General features: G+C 44.1%; 1 protein-coding gene across 1 annotated transcript in view; it reads left to right on the top strand.

Annotated features, from left to right (window-relative positions):
* Positions 1-11236, top strand: part of MAP3K3 (mitogen-activated protein kinase kinase kinase 3) — a 71953-nt gene extending 60717 nt beyond the window's left edge. Inside the window, exons 13-16 of the mRNA XM_068262133.1 lie at positions 646-777; positions 3202-3331; positions 7631-7808; positions 10410-11236. Coding sequence (XP_068118234.1) covers positions 646-777; positions 3202-3331; positions 7631-7808; positions 10410-10638 — 669 coding nt within the window. The 3' untranslated portion in view covers positions 10639-11236. The remainder of the gene's footprint in view (positions 1-645; positions 778-3201; positions 3332-7630; positions 7809-10409) is intronic.
* Positions 11237-15743: the final 4507 nt, after the last annotated feature.

Here is a 15743-nt window from a genome sequence, read left to right as displayed (position 1 = left end):
GAGGCGGGGTAGAGGCAGAGCTGCCTAATGAGAGCTTGGGAAGGGGTGTTAGAGTTAGAAACGCCCCCAGTGGGTGTTTTGCAGGAGTGCCCCTCCTGCAAGGGACGCCCCTTCCTCTCAAGATTGCCGACAAGCTGCATGTCCACAATTCCAGGGGTGACAGCCCAGCACAGGGGGGAGCAGAGAAGGGTGCATAGCGGACACAGAGGCATGTGTTGAACCAAGGACCATGCTCCCACCCCCACCCCCCGTGTCGCTCGGGTACACATTAAGCACAGTTTATTCATATTCTAATAATTGTACAAATGCCAAAATGAAGTTTTTTTTATAATACAATCTTAGTATAGTGCTGGTACTTTACTCCACAGCACTTTGTAGTGAGCATTAAACTTATCACATCACTAGCTGTACTCTGACTCTTTGAAGAAACTCTTTAGATCCAGAATGTGAAGCAATCCAGTTCTCGGGATTGTCACAGTACAGGCAGTTGTAACTCATATCATACAATGCATTAACTTGATGTACATAACTCTATCCATAAAGGTACTGCTTTTATTTCCTGTTCTCTGCCACATTGCCCAACACATAGTAAGACAAGCAGTAGCTCCTGTTTGTAATTATCTTGTTCTCTGACGCCCTCTGCAGGAGGTTAGTGCTCTGGAGTGTGAGATCCAGCTGCTGAAGAATCTGCATCATGAAAGGATAGTGCAGTATTACGGCTGTTTACGGGATAAAGGGGAAAAGACACTCACCATCTTCATGGAGTACATGCCAGGGGTAAGTGTCCAGTGCATAGACCAAGTAATGTACACCTATCATATGAGTATGATGGAGACTGTTCTAAGGATACAAGCTTCCTAGCTATGATGTGTGGGATCCTCCGTAATAAATAACTGTGCAGACAGCCTATTGGGAGCCTTTGGCAGCCGCCCTGGCTCCCAATAGGCTGTCTCCATCCTGAGCTGTATGGGGAAAACCGCCCAAAGAGGCCATGGAACCTTTCATAGTCAATAATGTTCGTAAACTTTTATCAGTGCTGTAAAATCTTTTTGTAATTTAATGGGAACAAAATTCTAATTCAGTTTGCAGCCACCTAAGAATTTTCAAAACTGATGGTAATCTCACTTTGCAACCAATAGCAGCAGTACTCTTTGGAGTACAGAGTAGATTAAAGCGGTATAAAACCCTGACATAATAATCAATAAAAACATGTTTTCATACTTTTTATATGCCATACTGTTATCATATTTGCTTTTCTGCATCAGTATTATTATTTATTTGGAAATGATACGTTCCCAAAGTCCACTTTTATTGCCCTGAGAGCTGACTGCATTTTATTTATAACTGCTTTATTCATGTTCTAACGTAAGCAGAAATGCTTTTTTTATTGTCTGACTTTGTTCAGCAGAGCCTGCAGTGTCGGAGAAGTGTTTTACATTCCTCACTTGATACAATTAAATACAAGATAACATTATCTAAAGTTCGGGACTTCTATGTCCTTTGTGTAACCCTTTAAATGCTGTTCTAGTAAAAAAAAATATGCTGGTTGCATATAATATGCTGTAAATAATCTATTAGAGCAAAGAAGAAATGCTAGGTTTCATTCCGCTTTAAGACCAGACACAGAACATTTATATTGTTCTTTTCTCAAAGCGCCAGAGCTGATTTGAACCCCAGGTCTCCTGTGTCAGAGGCGGAGCACTTAACCATTACACAATCCATCCACTGCAGTTAGCTGTCCATTGACTGGTAGAAAAATGTTGACAGCCCCGTTTGCCTTTGTTGGCAACACTGTAGAGCTGGTGTGGTTTATGTACCCATAAAGGATAATGCAAGCATGCTGATAAGTGTTTGCCATTTATCTTGGCAATACTATGTACAGATAAACTGATGCTTTGCATTTTTCTCAGTAAAGTGTAACTTCCATTAAAGGATACCCGAGGTGACATGTGACATGATGAGATAGACATGTGTATGTACAGTGCCAAGCACACAAATAACTATGCTGTGTTCCTTTTTTTCTTTCTCTGCCTGAAAGAGTTAAATATCAGATATGTAAGTGGCTGACTCAGTCCTGACTCAGACAGGAAGTGACGAGTGTGACCCTCACTGATAAGAAATTCCAACTATAAACCACTTTCCTAGCAGAAAATGGCTTTTGAGAGCAGGAAAGAGAAAAAAAGTGCCAATAGTTCATAGATTTTAGCTCTAAAACAGCGGGCTGTCATTGCTGTTATTTCTTGGATGCTGCAATAAAACATATTGAGCTATAATACTCAGCGTGGTGCCGGTCCTTTGAAGATTCTATGTTGTAGTAACCCCTTGGTACGGGGGTGAGGACCTTGGCACACCTCTTTCTTGTGCCTTAACCAGTGCTCCTGGACATACGTTAATAGATTTTAGCTCTGGCATACTTCAATGAATGTGTCCTTGAGCTAGAAACAAAAAAAACTGTCAAAACTTAAAAAGTAGATTTATACATAAAATAAAACTGTGGAATATCTTAAAAAGTCGTTTTTAAAAGAAGGAAGATAGATACAATTGTTTATTTCATTCGTTTATTTTCGCCTCGGGTGTTCTTTAAAATTAAGCTTGAATGAATGTCTGCTATCCCGACTCATTATTAAAATGCTGCTTTCCTGGCTGTAGTGCATATTCCCTGCCTCTCCTATTTTCTGACCTAAAACAGGTATGCAGCATGTTGTGTTCTGATCCCACTGACTGCATGCTTGTTCCAGGTGTTACTCCGATGTAACTGTAGCTAAACGGGCCCCGCCTGCAGAGATCTGTTGCTGGGTGGGGCGCGGGCCAGGAGATAGGGGGGCCAGGTCTTGTGCTTAATGTAATAATGCAAAAAGTGCACCAGAAGCCTTATACATTACTTGCTCCAGAAAACATATCTCCTCCACTTTCTGGATAGTTAGCAAGTGTAGTGCAGCCAGCCAATCACGATGCTGGGACTGAAACCGCATGGCGATTAGCTGGCTGCACGGCACTTGCTAACTATCCAGGAAGTGGAGGAAATGCGATCACTGGAGCAGGAATTGGATAAAGCCTACACTGCGCTTTCTGCATTATTAGGTTAGGTACAAACCTGTCCTCAGGCCCTTGCTACTACCTGAAACCCCCATCCCCAGGAAATAAAGATGGCAACCCCCATATTTCTCTCAGTAATCTGTAAGCTTCTGTGCCATTTTTTAGGGATCCGTGAAAGATCAGCTGAAAGCCTATGGGGCCTTAACGGAGAATGTTACCCGAAGATACACCCGGCAGATCCTCGAGGGCGTGTCTTACCTGCACAGTAACATGATTGTACACAGAGACATCAAAGGTATTTTGGCTGGCAATTTTATTAATTGTATTACTGACTGATAAGGCAAGTGAGGTATAGTTCGGTGTTAGTTGTGGAGCAAATATACCAACATCAAACGCTGATTCAGGTAATGTACGTGGTTAATTGCAAGCTTACAGAACTGGATCAGAACCGTACCAAAGTGAATATGTATCTTATATATTTAGAATTGTTCCATAGCATTTTTTATATTTGTTTATAAAATTCACCTTAGTGTCCTTTAAACTGGACCTATAATCAAAATTACATCCCTGCTCTAAGAAATTACCTACAAGAACCAATTTCTGCATCAAAAGTTACTGAGAATGTGAGTTAACAGTGTGTTGTTGTTGCCCTGCACATGCCCCCTCCTGCCCCGCACTGATTAGCTGCAGCATTCTGTCTGTCCGCCCTGCACATGGTCCCTCCTGCCCCGTTCTGATTAGCTGCAGCACCGTGTCTGTCTGCACGCACATGCCCCCTCCTGCCCAGCTCTGATTAGCTACAGCACTGTCTGTCCACCCTGCACACGCCCCATCCTGCCCTGCTCTGAATAGCTGAAGCACTGTGTCTGTCCACCCTGCATACGCCCCACTCTGATTAGCTGCAGCACTATGTCTGTCTGCCCTGCACACGCCCCCTCCTGCCCCGCCCTGATTAGCTGCAGCACTGTGTCTGTCTGCCCTGCACACGACCCCTCCTGCCCCGCCCTGATTAGCTGCAGCACTGTGTCTGTCTGCCCTGCACATGCCCCCTCCCACCACGCCCTGATTAGCTGCAGCACTGTCTGTCTGCCCCGCACATGCCCCCTCCTGCCCCACCTTGCTCTGATTAGCTGCAGCACTGTGTCTGTCCTCCCTGCACATGCCCCCTCCTGCCCCGTTCTGAATAGCTGAAGCACTGTTTGTCCGCCCCGCACTCGCCTCCTCCTGCCCCACCTTGCTCTGATTAGCTGAAACACCTTGTCTGTCTGCCCTGCACACGCCCTTTCCTGCTATGCTCTGAATAGCTGTAGTATTGTGTTTGTCCGCCCCCTGCACATGCCCTCTCCTTCCCCGGCTCACTCTGATTGGCCACAATGCTTCTCTGTCTGCCCTGAAAACACCCCCTGCTGCTTTGCTCTGCTGTGATTGGCTGCATTGCTGATCTGATGCGGTGTGCACTCCTGCCTTGTGCAACTTAGCATGCACCACCCACTAGTTAAAAAGTTACTGCAAATTATTTGAATTATACACTAGTTCCATGCAGTGACAGATCCTAGCACTGCTGTTCTGTGAGCTGGGCACTAGGTCAAGGGGAAAATTAGAACCTTGGGTCAATTTGAATTTTCCATAGGGAAGATAATCATTTGCTTCCTGTTGTTCTCATAGGTTTTCAAGAAGACTCCCACAAATACTTTGCAGGAGGGGTGCAATCTCTGGGCCCAACCTATACAGCAATACCAGACATCAGAAATATACATGCTAGATGAAACGCAGCTGCAAATTACCACCTCTGTTGAGGATCTAGCGCAGCCATTCTCAACCCGCATTGGGTATGTGTCGCCGCCCTGCTTCTCCCGTCTCCGCTATAACTGTAATTAGAGCAGGGCTACAAGAAAATGGCTGCTGATGTCCACAAATGTGGACATCGGCAGCCATTTTCTTGTAGTTCGGCTCTTACAGTCAGAGCGGAGGCCGGGAGAGAAGAGTGACGTCAGCACTGGAATGAGTGGAGCTGGTGAGTCAGCGGCCGCCACATGCAGCTGATAGCTTGGAAGAATACAAAGAATTGAAACCGAGAGCCCAATATAGTGTAGTATGTCACGATAAATGGAGTGAGACGTAACAACAACGAGTAATATACTCACAAGTCTGGGTTACCACAAAGGCAACCACTGGATGTGCGGGTGGGGAGAATTATAACCTGACCCCACTCAGGTATTAAGAAGTCGCTCTCTGTAGACAGGAAGAATGGGGATATACCCCTCCACCGAGGGTGGACTAGATCAGTGAAGAATGAGTAATAAACAAAGCTGTATCATTGATACAGCTTTGTGTATCTCCAACACTGATTGCCTGATGAAGCGGGCTCTTGACCCGTGAAACGCGTTGCTTGCGTGGAGATTTTATAATAAATTATATTGTTTATATATAACGATACATTGGCTGGTCATTATATACCTGAGGGTGGTAACCACCAACCCCCCTCCTTTTAAACTGTTAATAAACATTTTTACTCTAATTTGGCGCCTCTGTTATTACTCATTCTTCACATGCAGCTGATGGCTCATACAGCTGGCTACCTATACTTGAGGCACATATGCCTGGCTACCTATACAGGGTCATCCTCCTACACCTGACTTCCTATCCTGGGAGCACTTACGCTTGGCTACCTATACACACCTACACCTGACTTCCTATACTGAGGGCACCTATGCTCTGCTACCTACACTGATGCCCCTACACCTGACTTCCTATACTGGGATCACATAAGCTTGGCTACCTACCTATACTAATGCACCTACACCTGACTTCCTATTCTTGGGGGCACCTATGCTCTGCTACCTACACTGATGCCCCTACACCTGACTTCCTATACTGGGGGCACCTATGCTTAACTACCTATACTGAGGGCACCTACACCTAACTTATACTGGGGGCACCTATGCTTAACTACCTATACTGAGGGCACCTACACCTAACTTCCTATACTGGGGGTACCCATGCCGGGCTGCCTATACTGAGGGCACCTACTCCTGACTTCCTATACTGAGGGCACCTATAGCTGGCTGCCTACACTGAGGGCACCTACACCTCATGTGTCAGGGAGATTTGAGCATTCAGCGTGATATGGCACAACTTCAAAAAGGTTGGGAACAACTGATCTACCAGGTGTACTGAGGTCCCCCAATGCCTCACCCAGAGATCAACATGGCAGATTGGGAATGAAGGCACAGAAAATATCCACAACAAAGGCACTGGCTGCACTTACTGAAAAATTGCAATAAAACATTAGTGGCCACTTCTTTCATTAGCCTTTCCACATGCAGACCCCCATTATGCCATACCTTGCACTGAGGATATGCAGTTCACCTGTAAGTGAGTGTGTAGACCAGTCTTGTCATTTAGGGTGATAAGTATGCTATAAACCAGTGGCTCTGTATACCGGAGCAGTGCTTTTCAGCGCAGGTAGATTTGGGCGCAGCCGGCGCCACTATAGACTGTAATAGGAATTACTTGTATAGCGGCGCTCAGTGAGTAACTTCTGCTCCGTCAGAAGACAGAGCCGAAGTTGCTTTTAAAACCCAATAATTCAGCCTCCAGCAATCGCTGTAAGCCGAATTATATCATTCCCCCACTATCCATGGCGGCCTGGAGGGGGAATAGTAATTAACACGACCCGGACTTCTGCAGAAGCAGGATCAGCCATATACTGGCTGTATCCTGCGCCCAAGTCTACCGGCGCCGATTACATGTGTATGCCTGTATGCTTGCCTGGCTCAGTTCATGATTAGCATGGTCCTGGGCTCTCTTGTGAATTGATGCATTTGAGGCCTTGGTTTTCAGACAAAACTCTTTCCAATCCTTTTCTTGCAATCTCCCACATCCCCCCCAGCATTTTCTTTTTTTCGGCTGTGGAGGGGGAGGTGAGTGATCGTGGTGTGCGGAGCGGAAGGGATTCAATAAAGGCTACGTTGATTCAAATAGCCTCACACTGGACTCCAACCGGTGGAAGTGGTGGCAGGCAGGGAGCACAAATGCGCATGTAGTATTTACATTACATGGTGCAGCAGCAGATATTGGGCCAGAGGTGATCAACGTGTTAGACGGTTTCAACTGAAGGAGCCAACGCTGTGCCTGTTTAGATCCTTAAATGGCGCCCCCCCTAGCGGACATTGGAGCTGAACTGGAAAATGCCAATGTCGGACGCAGGACTGGAAAGGGTTAAGGAGGAAATGCTGCTCTTTATGTCCTATTGGGAACACACTGGACAAGCTTGTGTTTGTATAGGAAGCCCAAAAGCATGTTAGACATGGTCAGTGAGATGCTGATAATTCTGGCTTGCACGAAAATACAATGCAATGCAAGTCAGGCCAATCAGATGCACTTCCTGCCAATATTGATTGGTCCATTTCCAAGCCTTATTAACTTTGCAAGGAAGCTGAAATTGTTGGCATCTCAATATCCATCTCTGCTTGCCGTCGCCCCCATTTGGTGCTGCAGTGCAGTATCGGCCCCGCCCCCTTCTATGTGTCCCTGTATTCCTCCTCCTGTGCTTGCCATGTTCTGCTGATGTGTGACCTTCTCTCCCACACAGGGGCCAACATCCTGCGGGATTCTGCAGGCAACGTCAAGCTAGGAGACTTTGGAGCAAGCAAACGCCTTCAGACCATCTGCATGTCCGGCACGGGAATCCGCTCTATGACCGGCACGCCGTACTGGATGAGCCCCGAAGTCATCAGCGGGGACGGCTATGGCAGGAAAGCGGATGTCTGGTAAATACATGTGCCTGACTGCAGAATATTCATTAGCTCCAATCACACTCACTTCTGCTTCACTAATATACAGATAGTCAATGAGATGCACATGATTCCATTGTGAGAGGAGTTTGCTTGAGATTTGAATGCATCTTGGAATTGGGCCAATCCCAGTTATCAGCACCTTTTTCTGATTGGTCCAGTTTTACTGTATATACTCATGTATAAGCCTAATTTTTCAGCATAAAAAAAGTGCTGAAAAGTTACCCCCTTGGCTTATATGCGAGTCAGTGGAGCAAAACAGATGGTAAAGTAGGTTTTGTTAATGGCAGAGGAGCGTAAGGATTGTGCTTTAGTGATCCTCCTCTTGCCAGTTGGCTTCTTGCTGTTTCCGTTTCCCCTATCGTCTGTAACACGGGGTGCAGAGTGCTCTGCTCAAGACTACCTGTGTCCCTTGGCTTGTGGAGCGGAGTGTGCCAGCAACATGTCAGCGGTGCAATGATCTGGGATTCTTCCTGTGTGGCAATTGCTGTGTCTCATATCTATGACACCATCTAGTGGCATCTTGAGACACAGCTGTATCATGCTTGGGGCACATCTGGCTACTGTGGAGGGGGCTTATACGCGAGTCAATCACTTTTCCCTAGTCTCTGAGGTAAAAGTGGGTACCTCGGCTTATACACGGGTCGGCTTATATGTGAGTATATACGGGTAATTTGCTTACGAGTTGCGATAAAATGTTTATCTTTAAAACACTTGTAAGCTTTTTTATGAACCCCTTGCAGTATGCAGTGGACAAAAATATCCATTGCCAGCACTCTATAAAGGTGGCCACAGATGATACAATTTTTTTACATTTCTTTTCAATTCAAGGATTACAATATGTTTTTTTCTAATTGTTTGCAACATTTAAAAATCTGACCAGTGTACCAGAATAATTTTAAATTTTTCCCTATTTAATGATAAAAATGATTGAAGACTCTGAGAAAATTGCTTGGGTGTATGTATAAAGAAATTGACTATCTTTTCTACACCAATCAATTTTCATAACAATTGATCCTATTGAGGGCCCTTTTCCACTTTTGATGTGCGTTTTTGAAGTGTTTTTCGTTTTTCTGATTGGGAGGTGGTAAGTGTTGTCTTGAAAATAGATACTGGTGGTTAAATCAATACAAAACACAAAACGCATTTCTATGCGTTTTTCATGCGTCACTATACTTGAAACGCAAATGCATCATAATCGCACAGACATGCGTTTGCGTTTTTTTTTAAATCAGAACGCAGCAGTGGAAAAGGCCACCCAAGATTCTTCTTTTAAACAGGCTGCACTTCATAATCAGCAAATGCATGCGTTTTTTGCAAAAACGCAGCTAGTGGAAAAGGGCCCTAAGTCTGTACTGTGTTTAATTTTTTAGACCACAGATGAAATTTGAGTTTGATACCACTTTAACCATGAAGGGAGTTCAAACAAGTTGCACCTAACTTATAAGGGAGCTATAAACTGTCCAGCACTTACCGTATATACTCGCGTATAAGCAGAGGTACCCACTTTTCCCTCAGAAACCAGGAAAAGTGATTGACTTGCGTATAAGCCCCCTCCACAGTAGCCAGATGTGCCCCTAGTACAAGTCAGCCTCCCTCCCCATAGCCAGATGTGCCCCAAGGATGATACAGCTGTGTCTCAAGGTCCCACTAAATGGCATCATAGATATGAGACACAGAGATTGCCACACAGGAAGTATCCCGATCATTGCACTGCGGACACATTTCTTGCACGCTCTGCTCCACAAGCCAGGAGACACAGGCAGTCCTGAGCAACGCACTCTGCACACGATGTAGCAGGGGGTGGCAGGGGGGCACAGACACAGCAGGGAGCCAGTAACAAAACCTGCCAGTAACAAAACCTGCTCCACCATCTGTTCTGCTCCACTGACTGATAAGCCGAGGGGGAAGCTTTTTAGCATATTTTTTTGTGCTGAAAAATTAGGCTTATATGTGAGTATATACAGTATTTTTCTAATAAAAAAATAAAATCCCAGTGGAACAGGGGTACAATGTATTTTCACAAAATTGTGCTTTATTTGACCAGTACACTGCTTCTCATTTAGGTGGAGACCAAAACACATTTTCGTACCATGACAAGGGCAAGTAATTCAAAATAATTGAACAGGGTTGTCCTGTTGAAACAGACAAAAATGCTGCAGTGAAGTTCCACTGTTCCATACTCAAAATGTAGTATGATGGTCTCCCAGTTTATAAAGAAAGCTATAATTATCCAACTTCATAAATATATATTTTTTATGGTAATTTTGACTAAGGTTAACAAACAAAACAAAAACAGTTCTAGTATCTCCAGTATGGTTATTGTGGTTGTAGAGATTACTAGAATTCCTTTATTCTGATGTAGAACTTGAAGCTGGTTTTAGTGCCGTAGAAATAATGTGACTGCAAGTCCTACAGCACAATAAAGGTACTATGGGTTGTTGTTTTTTCAAGGTAAAATGCAGTAGGGATGGGGGTTTGACGCTTGGCTTGTGATATGCTACTGCTTACAACATGGCTTTGCTTACAACTCGCTGGCATTGGTAACTCAACTTCCTGTGCATTCCTGCATTTCAGGAGTTTGGGCTGCACCGTGGTGGAAATGCTGACCGAGAAGCCCCCCTGGGCAGAGTATGAAGCCATGGCCGCCATTTTTAAAATCGCCACCCAGCCCACCAACCCTCAGCTCCCTCCCAACACATCCGAGCAGTGCCGGGACTTTGTGAAGCGGATACTGGTGGAGGCACGGCAAAGGCCGTCCGCCGAGGAGCTGCTCCGTCATCCGTTCGCCCAACTCACTTATTGACTTATGCCAAGTGTTCCCTTTCCTTTCATCAGCTTGGGAACTCTCCAGGTAAACCTTTTGATGCTAAGGGAAGGACGTCCAATCAGGAATGAAGACAATCATCGCCCCACCTGGAGCTGGATCTGGAGCGGGTTCTGGGTCCAGCAGCTGGGTGGATCCTCATCAGTGTTAACAGTATTGGAACAATGTATTGACGGTGAAGAGACCTTGTAGCCGGAGATGCGAGAATGGAATGGCGCATATTGACTCCAACAGGAAGTAGAGCTGTGTCATATCCTCTTCCATGACAGGTGCCTTAATACCTCCTGAGCCAGGGAGCATAAAGACTGTGGCATTGGCCTGATGTTTGGGCTGTCCAGCTGTTCTTCTGATGGCTGGAGATCAGGACTGTAAGTCCCAAGGCTGCACTTCTGTACCAGCGCTCTGCACTACTTTCTGAGTGTTTGTTCAGCACATAAGGGAGATTAGGGCAAACCGTGCCTTATTCAGGAGTGTGCAATCAGCTGTATTTAGTTACAGACCATGCAAAGGCAAGCTTAAAGAGGAGCTGTTAGGTATAGGGTCTCAGAGAAAATAAACACATATATCAGTAGCTAAAGATTGGCTGTACTTACATTACATATGCATTTCACTGTCCACGTTTGGATTTCACAGAATTTGTATATAGTATATGCAGAGATAGATGCTCCTGACAGCTCATGGCAGGCTCCATGTTTGTGAAGCCAAATGTGTCGTCATGTCCTGCCTGCTTCTGATCACAGATAAGCTCGTTCTTGAACAACACGGTGTGCAGTGAATATTAATGAGCCATGTGGCTAGGAACAATAGCTGACTCCTGCAGTGTAGTCTGCCCGGAGATTTATCAGTGCTACGCTCTGGACTGATTACACAAGCTGCTGTACCGTCTCGTTAGCAGCCGAGGGGAGGGCCCCAGAATGCTTTGCAGTTTAGCTGCGGCTTGCGTCTTTATGGGTCTATAACAGACTTTAAGATAAGCACACATCAAAGGTAACTGAAATGTTTATCTTCACTAATGGCTTTTGAGCTTCCTTCTAAACTGTTTAACACAGGAGAATAGAGGTTTAAATTAGCTTCTGCAGCCTGACAGTTACTCTTTAAGGTGTACATGTAGGGGAAAAAGTGCAACATTTAGATACTTATCTCAGTAGAGTGAAGCCTCTGGATGATGCAGAGGCTTCCCCGTCCCCCTCACTAGAGGGAGCAGTCTCTGTGACTGCAGGGGGCCCAGAGTTGGAAGGGGGGGGCGCAACTACTACTTCTGATGAATTGGTACATCCTTCTGATCAGGTGTTTTGTGGCTATACTTGTTATAGGTGTGAAAATCATGATTGCCACATTTGTTTTATGGCCCTTGCAAGATTGGCACCGAGGCTGTGAGGGTCACAAGGGCTTGGCAAGTGAAAGGGTGTAAATACTGGAGAGCCCCCATCAAAGTTTTGCTGGAGGCCCTATGATTTTATAGTTTTGGCCTTGCTTTCACTTCCAGTGATTCATCGCTGGGACCTACCGAACCCCGTTTTCCAGGTCTTGTCGAGTGGTAGGTGCACTTGCACTCCTGTCCATGAGCATGCGCGGTCGCGCTGTGCAAGACACCTTGTGTAGCACGGAGCCGGGACTGCTCGTTCCTGGAAGGGAACGTTGCCGCGCACTTCCAGAGTGTCCCAGCACTGCATCTGTGGTTTGGACAAGATCGTGAAAAGCCTATGAATGAGCCAGAGGCTTTACTCTACCAAGGTAGGTATCTGACTTTTGCTTACAGCAGTTCAGGTTCACTTTACAGGATAAGTGCAATAAAAATAAAGGGAAAAGTTATTAGGAACCCCACCTATGATGTTTTACAAGGCAATGCTTGCTTTTATCTGAGCGGCATCTGATACTGTGACTAGTAAACAGCATCAAAGCATTTCCATTTGTGATATTCAGTATTTTCATGATTTCAAAAAATACTTTAGTACATTTCCTTTTTACTGCTAAACGTAATTAATATAACATTAGTGAACAAAATGCTTTACTTTCTCTTTAAAGAACAAGCGACACCCATGCTAACCTAGAAATAAAAAACACATATATAAGTAGATAAATACTATTTCTACTTACATAACAGATGTATTGTGCTATCCACGTAATGATTCCTGTGAATTTTATAAAGGAAAAGCAGAAAATCCTATTCTAGGCAGTGGCCATCTTGCCAAGCTAATGCTGACATCATATCCTCACTTCTCTCCTCCCTTCTCTTGCTCATTGAGTATTCATTAGCTGCCCTCCTCCCAGAGTCTTCAGACACTCCCACTGAGGTGTATACTAACAACTGCACTGTCTATTTTATTTACACCTCCAATCGCTGAGTCACCTCAGCCTTGCTTGTAAACACAAGTAATCAGAGGGTGTTTCTGATAAGCAGCTAGATGGGGAAATAAATGGAAGAGGAGGAATATATTATAGATAAAAAGAACTCCCAGCATTCAACTCTTTGGCACTGTTTGGCACTAGGGCCAGTGCTCCTAAAGTATGTGATAACTGCAAACCATAACAGCAGAAAAAGTTTTGCAAGTTTTGAATGCAGGATTAGCATCTTTATCACTTAAAGGGGAACTGAAGAGAGAGCTATATGGAGGCTGTTATGTTTATTTCCTTTTAATCAATACCAGTTGCCTGGCAGCCCTGCTGGTCTATTTCTCTGCAGTAGTATCTGAATAAAACCAGAAACAAGCATGCAGCTAGTCTTGTCAGATCAGACTTTAAAGTCTGAACCACTGAAACATCTGATCTGCTGAATGCTTGTTCAGGGGCTATGGTTAATAGTATTAGAGGCAGAGGATCAGCAGGGCTGCCAGGTAACTGGTATTGCTTAAAAGGAAATAAACAGGACAGCCTCCATATCCCTCTCTCTTCAGTTCCCCTTTAATCCACTTAGATTAGTTGCTGTTGAAATTTGATGAAACTCCATTTACCCACTGCTCTGTGCTTAATATGCAGCCTGTAGTCTTATGCTTCATACACACTTGAGATAAAAGTCTTTGGAAAAGGCAAGATCACAGACCAATCTTACCACCCTCTATGTAGTATGAGAGCCATACTCTACACAGTCTATTCTATGGAGCTGCACTCCCCATCAGAAAAAATCTTTGCAAGATGCTGCACACACAGATGCTGTACAGACACAAAAGATCAGTATCTGCAAAAGATCTGTTCCTGCCAAAGATCCATTCCTGCAAAATGCATTCATAGTCTATGAGATCTGCAGATCATCATACACACTTGGTTTAACAGACAATCATCTGCAGATCATCTGCAGATCAGATTCAACAGGGTGGATTTTCACATCTGCAGACGATTGCTTGATCTGCAGATGAATGTCAGTTAAATCATGTGTGTATGATGATCTGCAGATCTCATAGACTATCATTGCAATTTGCAGGAATGGATTTTTGGCAGGAACAGATCTTTTGCAGATACTGATCTTTTGTGTCTGTACAGCATCTGTGTGTGCAGCATCCTGCAAAGATTTTTTTCTGATGTGGAGTTCAGCTCCATAGAAAAGACTGTGTAGAGTATGGCTCTTATACTACATGAAGGGTGGTAAGATTGGTCTGTGATCTTTCATTTTCCAAAGACTGTTATCTCAAGTGTGTATGAAGCATTACCCTGCATTACAAGCACTCCAATCTATTCAGAAATGTTGCTGCTGTAATAAATCTTATCTCATTCAACCTGACTCTATTTTTGCCATCGCCAGCGAGACGGAAGCTTGTGCTCACCCTTCCCACATTCCTGCTCCTCACTGATTGGCTAAGGGCAGTTCAGTGAGCTGCTGAAATCTGATCTTTGCTGTGCTCACTTATTTTTACAAAACAATCTAGTTATGACCGTACAGTTTGTAGGAGAAAAAAAAGTAACAGAGGAAATGACATCAGGATTGGCTTCAGTCAGAGGGAACCTCCTGTGCCAGGAACAGAATTCGTATTATTTACTATACAAAATTCACTTAAATCAAAACATGGCCAGTACAATACATCTGTTATGTTAGTAGAACAAGTATTTATCTACTTATCCGGTATATGTGTGTTGTTTTCCTGGGATAGTATGGCTGACCCTGCTGCTGTAAAGCAAACTTGCCATATGCTGGGATGAGCATCCAGGAGGAATAACATTTGCAAATGATACCCATTTGAAAATGTAGCATCTTTCAGAAGTTATCGGCAACAGAAATTTGAAATGTCCTCTTTATCCAGCTGGCCAGCATGCTTTATGAAAATAAGTCACGAGAGAAGCAGAGACACAGATTATTTTCGAACAAGAGTGTCGTCTTCTAAGTGACTGGACTGTGCCTAACAGAGGCTACATAGCAGGGAATGTAATAACACCTTCAGGCTGGGTGCACACTTAGCAGTGCGGGAAACGTCACGTTTTTATGCATGTGCGTTTGTATTGTGTTTTCCATGCTTTGACGTTTTGCATTTATTTCCGCACATGTGTTTTTGTGGGTTTTGCATTCATTTTTTATGCGTTTTCCATGCATTTTTATGTTTTCTATGCATTTTTCTATTGCGTTTTATGCAAATCACTAGGAAGACAACAGGAAGCGGAAATCTATCAGAAAACATGTCTTTTTTGTTTTTTAAAACAAAGCATACAAAACGCATTACATTGTGTCACCATTGACTTTCATTATGTGTGTTTTTGATGCGTTTTTGTAAAATATGCAACTAAACCAACAATTTTAAAAACTCATACAAAACGCATATGCGTTTTTATGTGGCCCTTTGACTAACATTACAGACAAAAACGCTGCGGTTCCTTAAAGAGAATCTGTATTGTTAAAATCGCACAAAAGTAAACATACCAGTGCGTTAGGGGACATCTCCTATTCCCCTCTGTCACAATTTCGCCGCTCCTCGCCGCATTAAAAGTGGTTAAAAACAGTTTTTTAAAAAGTTTGTTTATAAACAAACAAAATGGCCACCAAAACAGGAAGTAGGTTGATGTACAGTATGTCCACACATAGAAAATACATCCATACACAAGCAGGCTGTATACAGCTTTCTTTTTGAATCTCAAGAGATCATTTGTGTGTTTCTTTCCCC

The sequence above is a fragment of the Hyperolius riggenbachi genome, chromosome 12 (assembly GCF_040937935.1).
Source record: "Hyperolius riggenbachi isolate aHypRig1 chromosome 12, aHypRig1.pri, whole genome shotgun sequence".
NCBI lineage: Eukaryota > Metazoa > Chordata > Amphibia > Anura > Hyperoliidae > Hyperolius > Hyperolius riggenbachi.
Note: the sequence above shows the minus strand (reverse complement) of the source record. Positions and strands in the feature narration are given on the sequence as shown.